Source organism: Stenella coeruleoalba, assembly GCF_951394435.1.
Source record: "Stenella coeruleoalba genome assembly, chromosome: 3".
Lineage (NCBI taxonomy): Eukaryota > Metazoa > Chordata > Mammalia > Artiodactyla > Delphinidae > Stenella > Stenella coeruleoalba.
Genome location: NC_137148.1, coordinates 65,953,398 through 65,977,440, shown reverse-complemented (window position 1 = coordinate 65,977,440; position 24,043 = coordinate 65,953,398). Strand labels below are relative to the sequence as shown.

Below are 24,043 nucleotides of genomic sequence, written 5' to 3'. Positions count from 1 at the left end.
TATGGTGCAAGATAAGACTCCTTTCATTCTTTTGCATGTGGTAATCCAGTTTTCCAACACCATTTATTGAAGAGACTATCTTTTCCCCATTGTGTATTCTTGGCATCTTTGTTGAAAATTAGTTCATTGAAGCATTATTAGTCACAGTAGCCAAAATATGGAAATAAAGTGTCTGTCAAAAGATGAATGAATAAATAAAATGTGGTATATATATATATACATATATATATATAGAATGGACTATTATTCAGCTTTTAAAAAGAAGGAAATGCTGCCATTTGCAACAATATGGATGAAACTGGAGGGCATTATGCTAAGTGAAATAAGCCAGACACAGAAAGATAAATATCATATGATCTTATTTATATGTGCAATCTAAAAAAAAAAGCCAAACTCACAGTAACAGAGAGTACGATGGTGGTTATAATAGGCTGGTGGGGGGCATGGAAGATATTGATCAAAAGGCACAAACTTTCAGTTTATAAGATATATAGTTCTAGAGACCTAATATACAGTTTGGTGACTATGGTTAATAATAGTTTTATATACTTGAAATTTGCTGAGAGTAGATCTTAAGTGTTCTCACTTGAGTTATTTTTTCTTAAGTTTAAGTTAGTTATAAGGAATCCAGTTACTCAGTTTTATTCTATTCAGATTTTTGTTATTATCTTGGCACTTTGGGTTATTTCTGAATAAAGCAATTGGTAATGAGTCCAGGAGATGGAGTTTATTGTTTTTGATGGGCACATTTCTCTAGTTTGTGAATTATGGACCAAAAATGGAATGGTAGCTCTGAAAATAAAATTCAGGCATAAAGAAGTTTGTTTTTAATCTTCATGTAGGACCCTATAACAGTGTAAGTGTCTCTACCTTCTTGGACTAAAGACATCATGCTTTCCCATGACACAAAATGGAAAATCATTCCACTGTTCCTGGCACAGCTTGGAACACACACCATGTGAAGGAGTCATAAAATATTTTACTTGTTTTATCTTACTTTTTCCTCTTGCTAGTTCCCTTTATTTTGGCAGGAGGTGGGATGTGATGACCTAAATTAGGCTTTTCCACATCTAATTCCCAGATTCTTGGACACCAGTTTTACTTTCCTACTTAAAGATATATGAACTTCCAAAAGTTACCCAGAAAGAGTTTCACCGAAGGCAAATGTCCTATCAGTTATAGCATGGTCTGAAACAATTTATTTGAATGGGATTTCCATTGCCTTTTAAGCAGATCGGTCACATGAAGCAAATTTACAGTACGGTAAGTGGTATTTCCTGAGGTGATGGATATCCCGTCTAATGGCCTCTGAGCACAATTCGCATAAAGCATAATGCTTTTTGCACACAAGCCTGTAAATGCCCAGTGCAGATTTTACCAAATAAGCTTCCTTCTGCGTACAGGGTTCTAAAAGTCTAGGCAAGCAATTCAAACAAAATTGTGTTTGCCTCTCTTCACTTTTTTCTAAGTTTATACCCCTGGGTTTTTGTTAACATTTAAAAAAAGATATTTAAAACTGCACTTCAGCCACCTTGTAAAATGAAAGAGTACATTGTACAGGCACCAAAGGTACACATCAGTGCTTTTATCACATTCAGGGTCCTGCTCGGCTACACTAATTGGAAACATGTGTTGAAAATGCAAGACAGGATTTTCAGCTGTTCTCTAATTAAATGGAATAAAATAAGGACTAAGCCTCACATTTCTTTATAACAGGCTGCTGGGTTGTTCCATTAGCAGGACTGATGTGGGGACGCTGATACTTGCTTTAATATTTAAGACATTCTCAATGATTCTATGGTATGATTTAGCCACATTCATAGAAGGCCTGGTTGCAAATGCTTCTCTGATAAGGCGATAAAGGAAAGTGATAGAACACCTAATTATTTTCAAGTGCACTGGAAGATTGAAGATTGAAGATTGTGAAGATTTTCTATATTCTTATAAAGTTCAGTTACTGAGAAAATCATCAGTGAGGTGGAAAAAGTACCTCTTCACGCACTTGCCCACTGAAATCTGGGCAGAAATAGTGGCCAAAATATGTATCTACTAGAAAGACAGTGAGAAATATTGTCTCAAGTTTTCTGTTGAAATTTGAAAACTAAATATAATTTGATTTTTCAAAAAGTGTTATTTCTGCCACTTTATATTTAGGGAAAAGGTACTCTATAGCTCTTCACTGTCCTGAGATCAGAATCCCAGGGAATAAAGGGTTAGTTCACAATGTCTCCTTCCAAGATTTAAGCCCCTCTTTCATGATGCTTTATGTTATTTAACATCCATTGAATGGCACCAGTGTATTGAAATCCACGCCCTCCTTCCCCCAGTGAGGTTTGGATCCAGAACAGGTACAAAGTGCTGAAGCCTTAGGAAATAAATGCGAATATTGCTTCCAATAGCGTGGTTACACCTACAGCCTCCAGGAAGAGGTGCAAGAAGTGAATTAATGAGGACAGCGACGGCAGCTCCTCCAAAGTTGTATACGAGCCGCATTCTGCAGGAAATGGGGATGTCAAAGCAGGGCTGGGAATGTTCAAGAAAGAGGCTAGTTGCACAAGAGGCTTAAAAATATCCTGAAATCACTCTGAGAGGAAATGATGAAACCATTTCTGCTTGTACCAAAGGCCTGGGCCCAGGCACTAGAAAGGGGTTCACTCTGTTGTGAGCGCGTCGTGTCGCTCTAACAGGAGACTCGCAACTTCCAAAGATTATCGGAAAGGTTTAATCTGTGGCGGTATGCAGTGGGTTTTGACAATTTTCCAGACAGACTGGGAATAGCATCATGGAGTTATACAAACCGCAAAGAGATGGGAGACCTCTGGGTGCCTGTGGTTATGCCCTTATGTGCTCCCTTTCAAAGTACAAATCTAATCAGGTCATCCCTTACTTCCCTTAAGATCCTTCTATAGCCGTTCACTCAAGTCAAAATCAATAGGTAGCCTGCACTACCCTCTCAGCCTCGTGCTTCATTTTTTCTCTCTCCCTTCACTGAAGTCTCAAGGCACAGAAGATGCCACACTCACCCGTTCCTCAGAGCCTCAGCCTCTGGATCCCTCAGCCAACTGGCAAGGCCAGAGTCATCCCAGAATTCAGCTCAAACTTCTTCTGTCTCCTCTTTCAAGTTTCCCTTGGCTACAGCCTCTTCTCCCTGTACTCTCCCAACAAAATAAGATCAGGCTGATTCTCCCTGTGCACTGAGCACACGGGGCACAGCTCTTTCACAGCACTTACCACACCCTGATTGTCTGTGTACAGCTCTGCCCCTTTTCTTAGTCTTGCCTTCCAGACACTGAGAGACAAAAGTGATGTCTTATTTATTTTTCTAGCCCCAGTACCTGGCAGAGTGCTTGGCACAAAGTGTTGAGTAGACATTTGATGAGTGAATGAACACATAACACGTTAGGACTTGTGTTCTAACTATAAGTGAGAACTGTGTGTAAACTTAAGGTACCATATCCTTGTTCAGAATCCAAATTTCAAATTCTTGAGTTTAATAAGATGACTGATACAAAGGATAGTAAAAGTGAAAGTACCACTGGGTTACTATCAGCAAAAGAAATTCAACACTGGCTGATTGTAGGCAGTTAGAAAGTTACTAAATGGTAGAAATGAACTTATTTACAAAACAGAAATAGAATTACAGATGTAGAAAACAATCTTAAGGTTACCCGGGGGGAAAGGGGAGGGAGGGATAAATTGGGAGACTGGGATTGACATATACACACTACTATATATAAAACATAACTAGTAAGGACGTACTGTATAGCACAGGGAACTCTACTCAGTACTCTGTAATGATCTATATGGGAAAAGAATCTAAAAAAGAGTGTGTGTATATATATATATATATATATATATATATATATATATATATATATATATATGTATAACTGATTCACTTTGCTGTACAGCAAAAAGTAACAAACATTGTAAATCAACTATACTTCAATAAAAATTTTTTTAAAATTATGAAAGTTACTGATGTCATGTATGACAGCTTAGAGCTGTAATAGGAAAAACAAAGAAATGCCTTTCAGGGACTTCCCTGGTGGCACAGTGGTTAAGAATCCACCTGCCAATGCAGGGGACATGGGTTCGAGCCCTGGTCCAGGAGGATCCCACATGCCTCAGAGCAACTAAGCCCATGCGCCACAACTACTGAGCCTGCGCTCTAGAGCATGCGAGCCACAACTACTTAGTCCATGTGCCACAACTACTGAAGCCCGCGTGCCTAGAGCCTGTGCTCCACAACAAGAGAAGCCACCGCAATGAGAAACCCGCGCACCACAACAGAGTAGCCCCTGCTCGCCACAACTAGAGAAAGCCCGCGCACAGCAATGAAGACCCAATGCAGCCAAAAATAAATAAATTAAATAAATAAATTTTAAAAAAAGAAATGCCCTTCAGAAATGTCAATATTTTATATAAAATTTCTCAAGAAAATACTAGTATTTGTTTTATTATATACTTTTTTTTCTCTCTCACCTTCCTCAAATGCCATAATTCTTACAGAATATAAAATTCTTATTAAACAAACATGGCCTTCAGATGATATATTGTTAAGTATGAAAATCTGTCTCCAAGTCAGAATTTTGACATTCTAATCATAAGGAAAGATAACCAGTTATGGCCGATACAGAAGAGCTGCAATTTTATCTTTTGAGGGAGAGTATGAATAAATGAATTAATGAGTGAATACATGAACATACTTAAAGCTCTGGGATAGATTTTCTCTTCCCTAGAAAGCACTTGTACAGACACCTAAAGTGTTTTCCTCTGGAGTTCTTCATTTTTTATATTTCAGTGGCCACTCCACCTCCCTTCTGACAGTTACATTATTTCTTTAGATAGGTCAATACCTTCAATCAGGTTTTGCTTTGCCTAGAAGTCATGCCATCTTTTAAAAATGACATTGCAGGTATGGTACACAGTATTATTTTAACATTTAACACTAGGGAAAATGTAATATGAAAACATGTTCCCCGACTGATAGAAACAAGGAACAATTAAAAGAAAGAGATAATAGCTGAGTGGTTCTGCATGAGAAAATAAGAGGAATTGGGGGAAAGCTGAGAGGAGAGGAGAGGAGGGAGGAGAGAGGGAAGGGATGGATGGACAACGTGGCAGGAGGCTGGATCCAATGGAGACAAGTTGCCAATGGGAGATTCATGAGTGGGAAAGCCAGAAGACTTTAAAGAATAGAGTTATGGTAAAATCAAATGTAAGTGCTCATTTTGAGGTAAACTGCCTCTCTCTGACCCACACCTTCAATAAATTCTGCTATACACAGAGATTTCTCAGTCCTTTTGTCATGTAAATCAAAGGAAATGAAGTGAGTTCCATGGCTGAGTTGGCATGGATGGGAGAAAAAAGAAAATTGGGGTTGATAAAACATGAGGCTCAGCCCCACAGAATTCAGAGCAGAGGTAGCCATGAAAATAAATCCCGCAGGAATTCACAAAATTCTTGGGAAGAGCATCAGACTTTAGAACGGATCAGGGACAAGGAGCTTGAGCTAATAAATTTCAAAGAGAGGGTCAGTGTAACTGATAATCTGGTGGTGCATAACTGTGCTGATTCATTATGTGCAACACAACCATCATAAGACAGAACAACAGTAACAATCATACGATCTTCCATATGTGCTTCACTTACTGTGAAGCAGGCACTGTGCTAAATGCTTTATCTGCATTATCTTACTTAATTCTCAATGTATGGATAAGAAAGCTCAAGTTCAGAGAATTTGCCCAAGGTTAGACAGTTAACAGCTGGCAGACACAGAGTAGAAACCTGGCTCAAGTCCCCAAATTCACATTACTAATTCCTATTTATTCTATTATCAGGTTCTAGCCAGAAGACACCAGATTTTTGTTCCATGTATATACTGAAAGCTATTACAAATGCAAAATTGTCTTTGTTATTCTATGTGATTAGCTGTTTTAGCCAGCGCTTATCAAAATACAGTTATATAACAAACTATCCCAAATCTCAGTGGCTTTGAGTAGAAAGCAATTATTCTCATGCTCACAATCAGCATGGTTGACTATAGTTCAGTTTATCTAGATTGGGCTCAGATGGAAGGCTCTTCTCTAGGTTTCAGGGTAGTGAGCTTGGCTCCAGCTTGGCAATGAGTTCAATTCCACTCTGTATCTCATGAGGGGCCCAGGCAGGAAGGGTGGCAGCTACCCGGGGCGTGTCTGTCTCATGGCGGAGATCAGCATCTCCCAAAGCGAAAAGCAGAAACAATGTAATGCCTCTTAACTCCCAGGCTCAAAAACGTGTATATTGTTATTTCATCCACATTTTATCAGCCAAAGCAAGTCAACTGAGTGGTGGTGGTGAAGAGCAAAAATTTATTGACAATATTTTAACCTTTCATAGTAATCTAATTACTCCTCTGTAAACTTAGTTCCTCAGAGAGATACATTATATCTCTTAGGGGAGTGGAACAAGATTGTTTCCAATATTATTTAGTAGGGGCTCTGGAAATTTTCACATGCTTGAATTCCCTAAATGTTTGCAAAGCATAAGGACAAAACCATCTCTTTCAAGCCTACTTCTCTCATCATCTCTACCACCATTTTGTCCCAGTAGGGATTCTAGAAGTCTCATGAGGTTTTCAATCGGATCACTTAATTTAGGAGAGGCCAGGAGGGAGGGAGAGAGAGAGAGAAAGAGAGAAAGAGAAAGAGAAAGGGGGGGGGAGGGAGAGGGAGAGAGGGAGAGAGAGGGAGAAGCCACTTTGCTGTACACCAGAAACTAACACAACATTGTAAATCAACTATACTTCAATAAAAAATAAATTTTAAAAAAAGTGTTTCAGGACTAACCTACATTCTATTTACTGGAACAGTGGCCACCAAAATTGCTCCTGCCATTAACAGGAACATCTACTGTCAAGAAGGAAATCTCTCTCTTTTTTCTGTAGAACCAAGAGCCTTTAGGGACAAAGAGACCCTTACTCAGAAAGCATAGCTCTCAGTGAGATTGTGAGATGAGAGTTTAGGATGAAGGGCCTCCAAAAGGGAGAAGAAAAACCAACATATGAACAATAAAATTCATATTGAATTTTATTCAAATAGAGGAGAGGAAAATCAAAAAGTGAGGATCATAGCTGGTAAATGAGAGGGTATGTGTATATTTGAAAGGGAGAAAATGAGTAAAAGGGAGGCTGGAGAGTGTTTTAGGTTGAGTAGGTAGAAGAGAGCTGGGGGACAGGACAGGAGATGGTGCTTGCCTGTCATGTATTTTCCAAGGTATCCTTTTCCAGTTATTAAAATAGAGGAAATCATTTCAGGTTTGAGCACAGAACACTTGCAAATGAAATCTGCCCTCCTGAGAAGCATTTACTAGAAGCTGTCAGATCAGCAGTGAAAAGTTTTAATTCAGACAATAGCTACACATGGATGCATGAATAGTTCTTTTGTGACTATATCATTCTCCCTTACAAAATGTGTTAACTACATACTTTTTTAAATTTCCTGATTTATAGGTAAGTTCATGAGGGCTTTCATGAATTTAGATGTCAGCTATTTAATTTCATTTTATTAAAAAAGGATTCTATACAAATATAACTGAGTAAAAGAATGAGAGAGACACAAAAGAATGAGGGTTGGCTGCACCTCTGGGAAATGTCTGCTAAGGGGCCTACTGACTGGCCTTCCTTTCCCATTCCCAGATGCCCAGGAAGGGTTCCATGACCTGAAGTTTTCTGGAAGCCCATACCTTCCCAAGGAGGTGCCAGTTAGAACTGTGGAGCTCAATTCTCTCCGTATCTCTATTATATAACTTAGTTTCACACTCCTAAATGCTCCGGGCCGACATTCCTCCTGGGATACCTTTTAACTTGTCTTCTTCATTCGGATGATTCACAATTACAGACTTGGAAATTAACCTCACACCTGATCCCCCAGGACCCTCTGTACTCTCCTCTGACCTGGAAGACAGCTTCACCCTCAGCTGACTTTCCCCCAACCCCTACCCATTTCTCTTAAGCCCCCAACTGGATCCTTTATCTTCTATGGATCCTCACCCACAACTTTAAATTTTTTATCCTTCTCTTTAAGCCACTTATCCTACTACTCCTTGATATTATAGTTCACCATACAGCGGTTTCGAGCCCCAATCTCAACCCCACTCTCATATACTCACTCATATACTCCACTCTTGGAGAGCAGACCCCAAATTTCACGTCACTATAAACTCCACAGTAACAGAGCAGTTGTACTATTCATTGCCTCATCTAGTGCCCAGAACAGAGATTGACGCAAGCGCTTAACAAATATCTGGTGAATGGATGGATTTATCCTTAAATTCTCCACATGGCTCAGTTCTGTATTCTGTGCATAACTAATCCCTTAAAAACATTTGTTGAAACAAACTTACCCAAGAGCTGCTTGGCTCCAAAACATGGGATCTAGTATTTTATAAATTTGAGTTATGCACCACTAAGAAAAAAGTTTTAAATAGTTTCTTGACCTTTTTTAAAACTACATAATAAAGATGTCTCTTCCTGGGATGGGATTTTTTTCTTCCATGAACTTTCCTAATGAAGCCTGACGCATACCATCTGATGCCAGGGTCAATCATTATAAATCTTAAGCTGAAAAAACCTTCAGAAATGCAATCGCCTTGTTTTAGAAGTGAGGGCACCAAGATCAAAAAAGCCATGCTGCTAGTGGGAAGCTGCTGCGTAGCACAGGGAGATCAGCTCGATGCTCTGTGATGACCTAGAGGAGTGGGATAGGGAGGGTGGGAGGGAGGCTCAAGAGGGAGGGGATATGGGGATATATGTGTACGTATGGCTGATTCACTTTGTTGTGCAGCGGAAACTAACAGAATATTGTGAAGCAATTATATTCCAATGAAGGTATTAAATAAATAAATGAGAATAAAATCATATTCATAATCATTATCATCATCAAGAAAATAATTTAGAAAACAAAAAATGAATTGGTAGACTGAAACAAAATCATAACCATCACATCAAACTAATTGCTAATGGCCTAAACACCATCTACGGATAGAGATTAACAGAATGTGTTTTAAAAAAAAACTTAACTTTATGCTTACCACAATAGAACATAAAATATAGGTTAAAAGTAAATTGACAGAAAAAGATGTACAATTCAAATAGTAATAATAATAATAAGGCTAGAGTCTTTATATTAACATCAAATAAAATCAATTTCAAAACAAAATACATTTCCAGAAATAATAATGCTGAAGATGTCAAAGGTATCTTAACTGAACAAATGTTTGAAATACAAGAAGCACCTGTCTGGTGGCAAGCCAGCATGTGTGCAGTCCTTAATAAGGAGTCCAGGCTTCTCCAGCCTTTCTATCTGTTCCAGAGGTTCTTCAACCAGCCAAGGGTGCTGGTCTCCTACCTAGGACCCAGGAACTGACACACCGGGTCTGTGGCTCTCAACCCACCCACTACCCAGAGAGGGTGCCCACCCAAACAATCTCCCTTTTTCTCTGAATCCCCTCACAGGAGCACAAGTCCTGACCCAATTGCTTTTCTTTCCATTTTTCCCAATTATGTGCATATCCATCTTATAGCCTTGGTTGTACAGGAGTCCTTATGCCAGCATAAGGACAATATGGCATAGTCTTTATGCCATCCTAGTATGTGTGATCTGGTTTCAATATAGTTTTTTTTTTAATTGGAGTATGGTTGATTTAAAATGTGTGTTGGTTTATGCTGTGCAACAAAATGAGTCAGTTATATGTATACATATATCCACTCTTTTTTAGATTCTGTTCCCATGTAGGTCATTACAGAGTATTTAGTAGAGTTCCCTGTGCTATGGGTAGATCTTTATTAGTTACCTATTTTATGTATGTGGGTTTCAATATAGTTTTGATTTGCATTTCCCTAATGAGTGATGAAGTTGTGCTTCTTTTCATGTGTTTCTTACAATTTTTTTATCTTCTTTGTAAACATAACTATTCAAATCCTTTGGTAATTTTCCCACTTTACCAAGGTATAACTGGCAAATAAAATTGTATATATGTTAAAAAAAAAAAAGCCATGCTGCATTATAACTCAATTCTTGTGCCTTCCATTTCAGTGTCTTCCACAACAATCTATTTTAGACTATAGACAATGGAAAAATGTGGGAAAAAAATCATGGCATGGACTGATAGAATCTGGACATCTTAACCAAATCTATAGATATCTGTCTATAGAGGACAAGAACTTTAAAACCACAAGAGATAGAAAAGAGGAAACTACGATTATGGGCTTATTCTGTTCTGTTCTAACCAGCTGAATTAATCTGACACATAGCAGTGGTTGAAAAGATCCACTGCCCTGAAAAAATACAACTGACCCCTGAACAACATGGGGGATAGGGGTGCTGACCCTTCAGATAGTCGAAAATCTGAGTGTAATTTATAGTCAGCTCTTCTTATCTGTGGCTCCTCCATATCTTCAGATCCTCCATATCTGTAATTCTGCATCTGAAGACTCAACCAACTGCAGATTGTGTAGTACAATATTATTTACTATTGAAAAAAATCCGCTTATAAGTGGACCTGCATAGTTCAAACCTATGCTGTTCAAGGATCAACTGTACCATGAACTTTATAGATTCTCTTGTTATGATTACTTAGGAAACACTTTCCATGTATCCCTTTCTCACCACTAGTGAGTTAACAGCCAAAATTCTGTTTTCTTCTTCTTCTCTTTCACTTAAAAAAAAAATATATATATATACATACATATAACATATACATATATACATACATATATACACTGATGTATGCTAATTTTGGTTAGTCATTTGTGGTCTATTCATATGTGGTAGCATTATCTTGAGATTCTGGTACTTTATGTACACAATCTCCTTGGAAAGATCCAAGGTAAATCTTGGATTATATTAATTCATTATTATAGTGCATTTCCTAGGTGACTGAGTAGAATTTTATAATTATATTTCACATATTTATATTTACATTTAATTAAAATTTTTCCTCTTAAATGGAAGCTAGTATAGAAATAAAAATGCAGTAAAATTTCTATTTAAAATATTTTGTTGTTCTATTGACTTAATAAAATCCTATTTCTGATATAAACAATAATGTATAATTTCCTCCTCATTCTCTCTCTGTAGTCAAGCCTATGTGTAAACATTATGTATATTTATTTATAATTAATCACAAAAGGTAGTTGAGCTTTCTGAACAACTATTTCTTTGTATCAAATCATCAAGCTAAATTTCAATCTTTTAATGAGTTTCTTTTCAAAGTGATCTAGTAACTTAAAGAAACTAGATGATTTGAGGGGCTACTACGTGATAGACATGCATTTATTCCTTCAACAAACACTTACTAAGTCTCTATGAATCCAGCCCTGTCCTAGGTACTGGAAGGTAGAGAGATAAACCAGAGGGCCATGCCTCTGCTATGATGGGGCTTACTTTCTATAGGGAGACAGAGAAACGGGGGTGGGGGGGAGGGGGGAGTTGGGGAGAGAGAGAGAAAGAAAGAGAGAGAGGGAGAGGAGGGAAGGGAAGAGAAGAAAGGGAAGTATTTAAAGTTTGGAGATATTAGCATATAGATGGTATTTAAAACCACAGATAATCTAGGGAGACAATGTAAGTAATGAAAAGAAAAGTCTAAAGATTAAGCCCAGGACACTGAAACTTTTAACTGTTGGACAAGGAGAAGGACTCAGCCAAGAAGTCTAAAAAATTAGTGGCCAGAATGGAAGAGAAATACAAACAGCATATGTTACTGCAAAAGTCAAGTGAAGAAAATGTTTCTTAAGGAGAAGTGATTGGCTGTCAAATGTTTCCCTGAGAGGCTTAGTAAAATGAGGACTGAGAAAGGACCAACTAGCAACATGGTGGTCACTGTTAACTTGAGTGGCATGGAGGGAATGGATGTTCAGCTGGATAGAAGTGAATGAGAGGTCAGGAAGTAGAAACGATGAATATTTAAAAAACAAATCTGTGCCAGATGTAAATGGGGATAGATAAGTGGATATGAAAAGGTCCTTATCTTCAAAGAGGGCCCTTGTACCTATAAGATAAACCTTTTATCAACAATCTCTGAAAAACACTCTTTGATACAAAACAGGGTTACATTTATATTAATATATACTCTATAAAGACCTGTTACTATATTGCAGGAAAAAGTTTAACTAAATAACATCTTTTATTAAGGACACAAAATCTTCAATCAAAAGTTTTATCATCAGATTTTCAGGTTGTTTGTGTACAAACTAAAAATAGATTTTACACATCATTCCACAAATTAAAATGCTCAAACATCAGTGTTCAGAATATGACTATTCAAAAAAGAATTTGTAGACATTTTCTTTGTCCTATTTTCAAAATCTTCTGAGACAGAATAGATAGCTACTACATATAATATGTGTGAACTGAATAAGGTAAATGTGACCTTTGCAACAAAAAGGTCTGAGATTTTATCTAATTCTAGGCATGCTGAATGAATAGTTTAGAATAATGCACTACTGTCATCAAATCATATCTTCATATACATGTGTAATCCATTTTGCATAATGGTTTCAGCTCAGTGTGTATGTAATTACATTGTAAAGCACACTAAGAGCTGCTGCTGAGTTGAAATTTTTCTTTTGTCATTTAAGGAAATGAATAGAAAACACAGTCTTGTGAACATCAAAGTACTTTTTGAGACAATTAAATCTCATCAAAGAGGTCTCCTGGACTACTGTTTCTTAGAGTTTCTAAAGACATGTTTTCAGCTGGGCTGTGATCCTTTTTCAGCATCTCAGGTAGTGGAGGATCAAGCCTGGAGTAAAAAGAAAAATCAAGACATTTTTATTTTGAAAAACTACATACAGAGTAAAAGAAAATTAAGAGATACATAAGTGAAATAAAAGTTAAACCCTGCTTCCAAACTGCTGCATTAACATAAAGAGAGATGAAAGGCATTTAATTTCTTTAACTGCTTTGGAATTAATCTGCCTCTATTCTGAGCTAACGAAAATTCAAGGGCCTACAACAATATTCATAATTAAGGTCAAGAAATAAAATATCCTCTGTGCTGTACTTTTATGCCAAGATACTGAAGATTTCTCAAGCCATTTCTTTAATAATTCCATCACAATTTACACTTTCCTTCGGCTCCCTTAAGTTCTAACTATTAACATTCATTTGAATCTCAACAGCAGGAAGTTCTATCACATAAATTACTTTTAGTGGTCATTTGATTGTAAGTGTGTATATAATGACTTCACGTTTTTAGCAGTTGCTGATGAAATGCTGTTGGTCCATTCTTTTACTGAATCTACATATCTTCATTTAGTAAGTAAATTTATTCAGTTTCAGTACTGTAGTTACTACATCAATTGACTGATCTCTATATTCATGTAAATGTTCTCTGAGTCCTAGGATAAAAGGCATGATCACTAACGGATAATTGGTGTTTCAAAACTGGTGAGCTGGAGGGTAACAGAGCTCAGTCAGAAGAAGACCCTAGGAATGTATATTTATACCCTTGTATAAACCTGGTCTGAATCAACCCAGTAATACTCAGTAAAATGCCCATATTTCCAACTACAAAGGCAGAAGCATCATAGCAGTTTGGTACAGCTAAAAAAGAATAGGACTTGAGGGACCTCCCTGGTGGGTCAGTGGTTAAGAAACCACCTGCCAATGCAGGGGACACGGGTTTGATCCCTGGTCTGGGAAGACCCCACATGCCGTGGAACGACTAAGCCCGTGTGCCACAACTACTGAGCCTGTGCTCTAGAGTCCGTGAGCCACAACTACTGAGCCCGCATGCCACAACTACTGAAGCCCATGTGCCTAGAGCCCATGCTCCGCAAAAAGAGAAGCCACCACAATGCACCGCCTGTGCACCACAACGAAGAGTAGTCTCTGCTCGACGCAACTAGAGAAAGCCTGCGCGCAGGGATGAAGGCCCAACACAGCCACACACACACACAAAAAGAATAGGACTTGAAGTCAGGACACATAGGGTTTAAATCTAGGTCTACTTCTTATTAGCCATGTGACTTTAGGCAAGTCATTTAACCTAACCGGACTTCTGTTCTCTCACCTCAGACGTGGTCTAAAGATTAAATGAGATGTTATAAATGAAAGTGCTTGTAAATTCCCACAAAACATTTGGAAAATATTATTATTAGCTCCTAATATTGCATAAATTACAAAAGAGCTCCTGCTAATAGTTTCTTTAATTTAAAAGACTAATCAACTAAAGATCCCCAAATGTTATGTTTAGATTATGAGTACTTCCAAAAGCCTGCACCCATACTTAGTTGCACAGATTATTAAAAATGAATCCACCACAGGGTCCTCCTTGGCCTCATGACTGCATACAATTAACCATGGTTGGCTGCTACTAGGCCTGGGACATGTGCTGTCTTATCCTGAGCAAGCCAAGTTCAGATAACATAACCCTCACAGGAATGCGGAGGTGCTATGCATTAATGCATTGTCAAGATGACAAGTACTACCCTCTGGGAGTTTCAATGCTAAAATTAACAATAAATACTGACATAATTACTGTAACATGTAATTAAATATCTAAAAATATATTCCATAGAAGGAGAAAATGATACAGTACAGAAGTATAATTATTACATGTATAAGTTTTCAATGTCAACTCAAAACACATTATACATCTTAGAATTGCTTTTTCTCCTCCTAGCAAAAGACAGAATTGAATTATTTCAATTAAAAAGCCAGATATGGAAAAACCTCTGTAATTTCATTCGTCATCTAGACACTGTACAACCAGAACACAAAGAGTGATCAATTTAGTTAAAAAAAAATCAGCATATGACAAAAGGACCACTCTGAAGTAACAAGTCTGAAGGGAATAGATCCCTGGTTCTCCATTTAAGATTCCCATCTTTTTCTAAAGTCATGGGGAGCCTAAGATATAGATTTTGACTCTTTTGTTCTTAGTGTCTAGTACATAATAGGTGTTCAATGAAAGCTGTTCCATGAATGGAGATCATTGTTCTACAGCTTTCATATCTGTGGTAAGTCAACAGAGTAAATTTAAAACTCTCCCCACAACCAAAAAAATAGTTTAATCATTTTTATAAGTAATAAATGTTTATTGTAAGACTTTATAAAACTCCTGAAAAACATGAAGAAAGTTAAAATGTCCATCATCCTACTTTATATCATTTGTATTTTCATGTCTTATTTTTTACAAATATGAGATTATATATATAATTTTGCAGCTTGATGTCTTTACTCTAAAATATATTAGAAATGTCTTTGCATGTTGAAAAATATATTTAGATCTATACTCATTAATTTTAATTTGTTTATACTAAGAATACACTGATGACTATTTGGGTTGGTTCCATTTCTTAATGCTCTTATAAACAGCACAATGATCAATAACCTTATACCTATATCTTAGTATATTTATCATATTATTTTTTCACGAGCATGCTTATTCCAAGCATTCACGCTTAGAGGTGAAATTTGAAAGCAAATAACTCAGAAACCTGTACCTGAAGTCTTAATAGAAAGTGAGCTAAAGAAGCAACTTGAAACTTGGGAGTTCCTCTCTTTCTAACTAAGTTACAACCACTAGTTATGGACCACTATAAATTCTAAATCTTCCATGAAGACTTTTTTTTTTCCATTTTTTTTAAACTTTCCAGATTGAAGCTGATTTTCATTTTCTCTAATCATTTAAAGTACCGAATGTCTGCACCCAATATTTCAATACTAGTTTTGCCTTTAATCAATATTTAAGTATGTACTATGATCAGGTCATTGTGTTAGGGAAATATAACAAATGTGATAAAGGTAACACATAATTTCTGCCCTAAGGAATCTTTCAGCTAAGCTTTTTACTTTCTCTAATTTTTTTCAGATATGTTTTTTCACCCTAAACATTTTATAAGTAGCTTTAAGGCAATGACTGTGTAATATAATTTGTTCACAGTGATATATCCCTTTAGGAATTTCTATAAATATTACATCAGTATATAGGATTCAAGTAGACTTTTAGATAGTTTTTATGGACAACATGGTTCAAAAGGAAGAATCCTGAATCCAAGGTTAGGCAATCTTTATTTATGCTTCACAACATTAAGATTTTGGTCAGGTGGCAGCACCTTTCTGGATCTCTGTCTTGATTTAAGCTGTAGAAAGTTAAGGTTACTATAAATGATCTTGGAAGTTTTTTCAGTCCCTAAATTCTGAGACAGTTATACTCAAATAGACTACTTTGCAAAATACAGGCTCTCAATAAATACCTGTGGAATAAATGAAAAAAGGTGAATTAAAAAGGAAAGGTTAATGAGAGAATAAGAAATTGTCTTTGTAGAGTTAAAGGCTAAAGTATAAGGATTTTTCAAATAAAGTGAATAAATGAAACTTCTCCAGATGACAGCCTTATTAAAAAATGGCTTATAGTCTCGATAATTTGCAGAGAGTTTTATGTTTTATTACTCGATTTCACACTGCATTAAAACACACACACACACACACACACACACACACACACACACACACACACACACACACACTCTATAACTTGAATCAAAATTGCATTACCACCATCTAATTAACAGTAAATAGTGTAGATCAGAAGTTAGATTTGTCAAAAGTAATATCTCACCCTGGGAAAGTTTCTCTAAAATGTTAGAATGAATGATTGACTTCTAACTTACTGAGAGTTAAATTATCAGCATCTTTTACAATGATTATTTCCAGTTATTGGCTCATTTTGTAAAGACATTTTCTCAGCCACGTTTAATATTGGTATTACCATGGCTGGAGTATCAACCTTTTCTTATTTAAATGAGAATCATTAGTATTGTTTGGAGTGAATTACTTGCATTTTATAACATATTCTGAAAATAATATTTCTGAAAAATGTCAAGGTGCCAGTCTGAGCAGACTGAGAGGTCCAGGAAAAGGTGTAATGATTGATGGCACTGTGACACTTGAAAAATCATTTTCTTTTGACTATGACACAAACAATGGTTCTAAAGTCAAAAACCAAAAGTCAATTTGTATGTGGCTTAACTATATCTCTACCTACACATACAATTCAATTCCAGGTGAATTAAACATTTAAATGAGAAAAGGCAAAATTTTAAAGCATTTAGAAGAAAATGGAGGAGAATTTCTTTAGGATCTTAGGATAGAAAGTTTTTTTAAGGCGGAAAGTGAAACCATAAAGGTAAAGATAGATAAATTCAATTACATTAGAAGGATTAGAAGTAAGTACTCCTATTCATCAATAGACATCTTAAAGACAGTGAAAAGACAAGTCCCAAACTGAGAGGAAATACTGCAACATATGCTACTAACAAAGGATTATCTAAAGAATTCCTACAAACGATTTTTAAAACCCCAACATTATTAAAAAATATATGCCAAAGACTTCAGGAACTTCCAAGAAGAGGGAACAGTGAGGGCAAATAAGCATATGATAATTAGCTCAACTTCATTAGAAACCAAGAAAGTGCAAATAAAAACCAGTATGAAGTATTTTATACCAGATTAGCAAAAATGAAAATGTCCAACAATAGCAAAGATCACAGAGAACATGAAATGACAAGATGAATTACTACTGGCTGGAGTATAAACATTTGAAACTACTTTAGATAACAATTTGGCAATAACTGTCCATGTACATGAAGATTTATGTACTTATAACTAGGAATTCCACTTCTAGTTACATACTCCAGGAAATATTTGCATATGTGTGTCAGGAGATATGTGCACAAATGTTCACAGGTGCATTATTTATAATAGTGAAAAACTGAAAACTACCCAAATGTCTCTCCACAGGATGGGCAAGTAAATTATGGAATTTTCACACCATGGACTATGATGCAGCTACACACATGCACGAATCTCAAACATGATGGTGAGCAAAAAAGCAAGGCACAGGGCTTCCCTGGTGGCACAGTGGCTGAGAGTCCGCCTGCCGATGCAGGGGACACGGGTTCGTGCCCCGGTCCGGGAAGATCCCACATGCCGCAGAGCGGCTGGGCCCGTGAGCCATGGCCACTGAGCCTGCACGTCCGGAGCCTGTGCCCCGCAACGGGAGAGACCACAGCAGTGACAGGCCCACGTACCACAAAAAACAAAAACACAAACAAACAAACAAAAAAGCAAGGCACAAAATAATACACAATATGATTCTATTTACTTAAAGTCAAAAACATGCAAAACTATATAATATTACTCTTTGAACACTGATGTGTGTGTGTGTGTGTGTGTGTATCTGTGTATGTACATAATAGTTCTGGATCTTATTTGCTCTTCCAAGACAATGCTCTCAGATTTCTGAGTCTTGTAACTTTGGCAACTGTGAAGATGGTTTTACAGAAGGGGCAGGTTGAGTACTATGCATAAAGTGTTCCATTTCAGATATAACGGGTGACTCTGAAGTGACCGCAGGATATCTAAATGGAGATAGATGTTGAGTAGGTAAATGCTTGTATAGATGTAGAGCTCAGGAGAGATGACTGGACTACATGTACAGAGATAGCAGTCACTACCATTACTACTGCCCACTAAAGACAAATGAGTTGAAGAGATCTTCAAATGAGTTGAAGAAACTCCCAGAGAGAGTCTACCAGAGAAAAAACGTTTAATATAGAATCCTGGGAAATGTTAAAATTACAGGGGCAGATGGAAAGAGAGAGAAATGAATAAAAGGAGACTGAAATAGAACGATTCAAGAGATATGGGGAGAACCAGGGAAGAGAGTTGTTGTGGCAGCCAAGAACCAAGTTTATTTTGTGTGCCCACAGCTTGTGCTACTCCCATTTGCCACCCAAATGCTGGCTTTCTATACAACTTTGACTGCTGAATCTGTAAACGCATGTTAGGTAAATTATTTTCACCCACTAAGAATTATCTGGAGCTGAGAAGAATAAGCTGGAAGGATGCTGCTATGCTTGTGATTCGTTACAGACAAGAAGAACAGGGAATGTTTTCTTTGGGAGGAAGAAAGTCTTAAACCCTTGGACTGCAGCCGTCAGAGCAAAAATCTAGCAAAATGGTCAATGTTCAACTCCTGCCTGGCCACCAAAGCAGAGCATTTTTAAGTAGCTCTTTCTCTCACATTAGGATAAAATATATTTTATATATATATATGTATATAGATAGATAGATAGAGAGACAGAGTGGGAGAGAGAGACAGAGACAGATAGAGACAAAAAGAGAGAGAGAAAGAGAGCTTTGTTTTACTAGCAACTTCCCTGGCATCTATCCACCTCACCTCTGACTTTCCCCTGGGACTGGGGTAGAGGTCAGATGTGTGGCAAGAGATGAAGATGAGAGATGAGGTAAGGGCAATATATTAGGAGAGAAACAGACCTGAACATTGGTTGAGACATACATTATTTGGTAATAATAAAAGCCAAATATCTAATGGTTTGTTTTTTAGGATGTAACAAATCAAACCTTCATCAAAATGACCACAAAAACAGCCAAGTCAGAGTATTATGTGCTTGTTACTATTAAATAACTAGACAGCTATCGAACTGGCCTTAACAGAGTTCTCATTATGGAACAAACTCAATTAGAGAAACACCTTTTAAATGGAAAAGTTATAAATAATGGGCTTAAAGATTTGACATCACCAACATTACCATTGTATTTTCAAATTAAATTTTAGTATTTAAAAAAATATTTGAACTTTGAATAAATGGGAAAATAGCTACACATTTCTAGTTGACCATATAAAAACCAAAAGCATCTCCTAAATAAATTAACAGACTGAAGTCATCAGGATTCAGTAAACAAGTGAATTCTAAACATTGTCTGGAATTCAATAGGCCTAGACAGCATTTCACTAGTCTGAGAAAATGAAAAGAAGTTGAAACTTTCTTTCTGGTAACCAAAATGGCAAATAAATAAATTGTGTTAGTTATTTTCAACTAAATTCCTAAATTTTTTTTAATGACTATTCTTTTGCTGTTTAACTTTATCAAGAACAAGAATAAAATAGAAATAGGCTTTTGAAATAAGTAATTTTGAATAAAACATAGAATAGAGAATTATGAAGAGTAAATATACAATGTTAAAATGCACTTACATGCTTTATAGATATTGGGAAAGAATAATTATAAAATTTCCCTGTAAAATATTCATATTATGGGTTTGAAAATAAGATTCTCTAGTTCTATCCAAGTTAACATTTAAAGTTACAAACATTAGGATCAATATGTCCATAATCCACAAGGATGCCAGAATTTATGTAGGAATTTCATAATAATAAATTGGAAGATTTTGTCATTCTTACTCTACTTTATTTAGATAAATAACATTACTGTGGTAATTCATTAGATCAGCAATATCAAAGCCCATACATGCTTTAAAAACTCAATACCTGAAAAACCCTATGTTAAACTTCCCACATCCCTTACAAGTTTTGAAACGGTATAGGTGACATTTGCTACTGGTGATCTGTGCGCATAAAAGCAGAAAACTGTCATCTTAATAAAAAATTATTTTCCACAACTTTATTTTTAAGATAGGCCATTGCTCTTTGCTACTTGGTATGCTACAAATGAAGCCTCCCTCACTAGATTAGAAGCTTCTCAAGTAGAATGACTCTGCTTTATACGACCTGGCTCATAAACGTTCCAATGATTGCATGTATTAATTAATGAACAAATGATTGAATGAATGAAGTAGACAGTATTAACAAGAAGCCTCAATAAAGTTAAGCAACCTGCCCAAAGCCACACAGCCAGTAAACATGAACGTGAGCAGGCAGGCAAGTCAACAGTGAAGCCAGGGTATTAGCCTAGGTTTCCCTCACTCCGAAATCCATACCCTTCTTACTATAGCAGTATATGGGAGTCACTAATTCTTATTTCTACTGCAGAGAAAGGTAACTTGGTGCTGTGCAGTGTGTCTGAAAAAGTAATTCCATGAGGCACTCTAAAAAATAAAATCTGCAGTCTAAAATGTTTGGAAAGTATTTATTTTTCTCCATTAAGTCCTCTAAGTGTTTCATGTGCATATTATACATTTAAAGCTATTAAAGTCATTCCATAAACTTGTTAAATTATTAAGTAAAACAAAAGCAAGGTGCAGGAGAGTGTGTGTAGAAAATTAGAGTGTATATATATATATATATATATATACACACACACACACACACACATAAATATATGTACAAATTTATATGTGTGTGTGTATGTGTGCATTTATATGTATATAGAATATCAGAGTATCTCTGGAAGGATTCACAAGAAACCAGCAATGGCCGACTCTGGAGAGAGGAGTTTTGGCTGAAGGCCAGGGATAATTTTTGCTGGATAGTCTCTTAAACTGTTGAGATTAAAAAAACAATTTATACACAGATTATATCTTTTTAAAGTGCTTTAAGAAAAAAATAGCTTGTTTATCCTCAGTTTTACAAATGAATTTGGCAGTCAAAGCCTCTTTTCTCACTATCTCTCAATTACTAATATCCCAAGAAACAAGTGTTTCTAGAACAGCCTGCATTGCTTGCTTTCCTGAGAATATAATACCTACTAGCCTGCACCCAAAAATGTAGTGGTCCAATGAAGGAAAATAAAAACACAGAAAAAAAAAAAAAAAAAGAACTCTACTTCAGGCTACCAAGAGAAGTATAAAAAACATGGGCAGAAAATAATACCCAGCCATGGAGGTTAGTGACTTCTAATGAACCAGGAACCAGGAGTGATAGTTTCACCACAATGTGGAACCAGCTGTTGGTTTCCTGCTGCTGCTGTAACAAATTACCATAACATAGCAGCTTAAAACAACACAAATTCATTATCTTACAGTTCTGGAGGTCGGCAATCTGACCCACATCTCACTGGGCTAAAATGCAGGTGTTGGCAGAGCTGTGCTCCTCTCTGGAAGCTCTAGCGGAGAAACTTCCAGAGGCTACTCCCATCCTCTATCTTCAAAGCCAGCAATGGCAGGTGGACACCTTCTCACATCACATCACTCTGAGCCGGCTTCCTTTGTCACATCTTTCTCTGACTCTCCTTCTGCCTCTTTCTTCCTTTGTGATACAATGCACCCACCCGGATAATCTAGGATAATTTAGCTACTTTTATGGTCAGCTAATTAGCAACTTTAATCCATCTGCAACCTTAATGTCCTTTTGCCATGTGCTCTAACATAGTCTCAGGTTCCAGGAATTAAGACTTTGACATCCTTTTTTTGGTGGCAGGGGGTGGGGAACGCAGTATTCTGCCTACTGCTCCAGGCTTAACTTGGTTAGGGCTCAACTGTAATCTATCAGTTTAAATGTTTCAGGATCACTTAACAGAGAAACAGGCTTTGAGTAAGAGCAGGACCCACAAGGCCCAGAGTTAAAAGAAACCTTCAAGCTGGCTGGAGGAGGCATCTGCAAAGTCTGTGCAATATGACCTGAAACTCAAAAGAATCCACACTGGGGCTTCTTATCTAGAGAAGAACTGAACCAGAATCATTGAGATAGGCTGTCAACTACATCATCCATCACCTACCGTGTCTACTATTTACTGAGTGCTTACCGAGGGTCAGAGACTGTGCAAGATGCTTGGGATATAAAGTGAACAAACAAACGGTCCAAGGCAGAGGTAACCCTGAGCGGCTGAGCTCCCCTGAACATACACTAACTACAACCCTTGTCTAGGGGATAACACAGAGACTGTTTCACTATGACAGCTCTAACGAGTGAGGCTCCACAGACAATGCTACCTTCATGGGTGTGTTACTGTGCTGTCAGTCACCCAAGGCCACAAGCTTAGAGGGGCCTCATCCCTGCTTTAATGTTCTGTTGTCACTGTCTTGAAATTCTTAATAATTTTGAACAAAAGGGCTCTGCATTTTCATTTTACACTGGTCCTGCAAATTATTGTAGTGTGTCCAGACCACGCACTTTCAGTGACCTTCATACACCAGACCCAAACTGAACCTAAACAATTGCTCAATTGCTCACACTTATTCTGGACCAATAAACAATGGGATTTTTTTTTAAACTAATTATGTACTGATGTATGGACTCATTCTGTCCTATTCAGAATGGAGTTTTGATCCTTAATTAGCCTAACCACCAGTAAACCTCCTTCTTAACACTTGAAAAGCACTTGCTTTTTCTCTTCAGGGAAATACTTGGTGAATTTTTTCACTGGTAATTTTTTTTTTGACCTGTAAATAAATAAGAATGAATGTAGTTTCCCGGCAAATAAATACTCTGCTTTGTTAGGCTTCTCCTTCTCCTCCCTTGCCTTCTCTCTCTCTCTCTCTCTCTCTCTCTTAAAGCTCCACTGTCTTTTGTTTTATAGTAAGAGAATTCAGTTTCTATTTTAATTAACAGATTTTTCCATTATTTTAGTCCTTGCTAGTGGACTTGATTCTTAGTGTTCTCAAAACTACCCACTCTAATTAATTCCTTGGCTCGCAAAGCAGCAAACCTCTCATCAGTGCCATCCTGTGCTGTGGCCTACCTATCTCTTTCCCTTTTGATTTGTTGAGTATCAGTTTGCCCCAAATCCTTCCTGAATATTTTCCTAGCTTTTCATGGAATGGGTGACCAAGGATCATGTGGCAGTCAGACATTTTAAAGAAGACAGACTACTTTGTAACACCACCAACATCACAGAACTTTTAGATAAAATGAGTATCATATAACTGATACATAAAATGAACAAACAAAAAACATCTCTTCACAAAGCATACTAACTCAATGTGGTATTATTGGCAAATGTAAAGACAGTCTCTGCTCAAATTCTGGGAGATGTTCTGTCTTAAAGAAACATGCCAGAAAGGAGTCAGAGCACTGCAAGAAGGCAGATGGAAACAATCTACAAAATTCTGTGGATTTTGATTTTGAATTAAAAAGATTACATTTTTCAGTTGACTTTAAAAATATAACCAAAGTGTAAAGTAAAACCAAGTTGTATAGAATGTTTTTAAAACAAATCACTATACCTCACAACTGGTGGCAAGTCACTGTGAGATAAGGCAGTATAAGCCATGGAGGATTCAGTCTATATGCTCAGAATGACTGGAGAAAGACCTATCTAACCTTTTTGCCCTGGAAAAGTTTATTACATGTA

The 24,043-nt window shown here is 36.9% G+C and overlaps 1 protein-coding gene across 3 annotated transcripts in view; it reads right to left on the bottom strand.

The window, feature by feature from the left end:
- Positions 1 to 11,104: 11,104 nt before the first annotated feature.
- XRCC4 (X-ray repair cross complementing 4) overlaps positions 11,105 to 24,043 on the bottom strand; it is a gene marked incomplete at its 3' end in the record, with an annotated part of 262,025 nt that continues 249,086 nt past the window's right edge. For all 3 annotated transcript variants that reach the window (XM_079916017.1, XM_079916016.1, XM_079916018.1), the window contains exon 8: positions 11,105 to 12,783. In XM_079916017.1, the coding sequence (XP_079772143.1) occupies positions 12,672 to 12,783 (112 nt within the window). The remainder of the gene's footprint in view (positions 12,784 to 24,043) is intronic.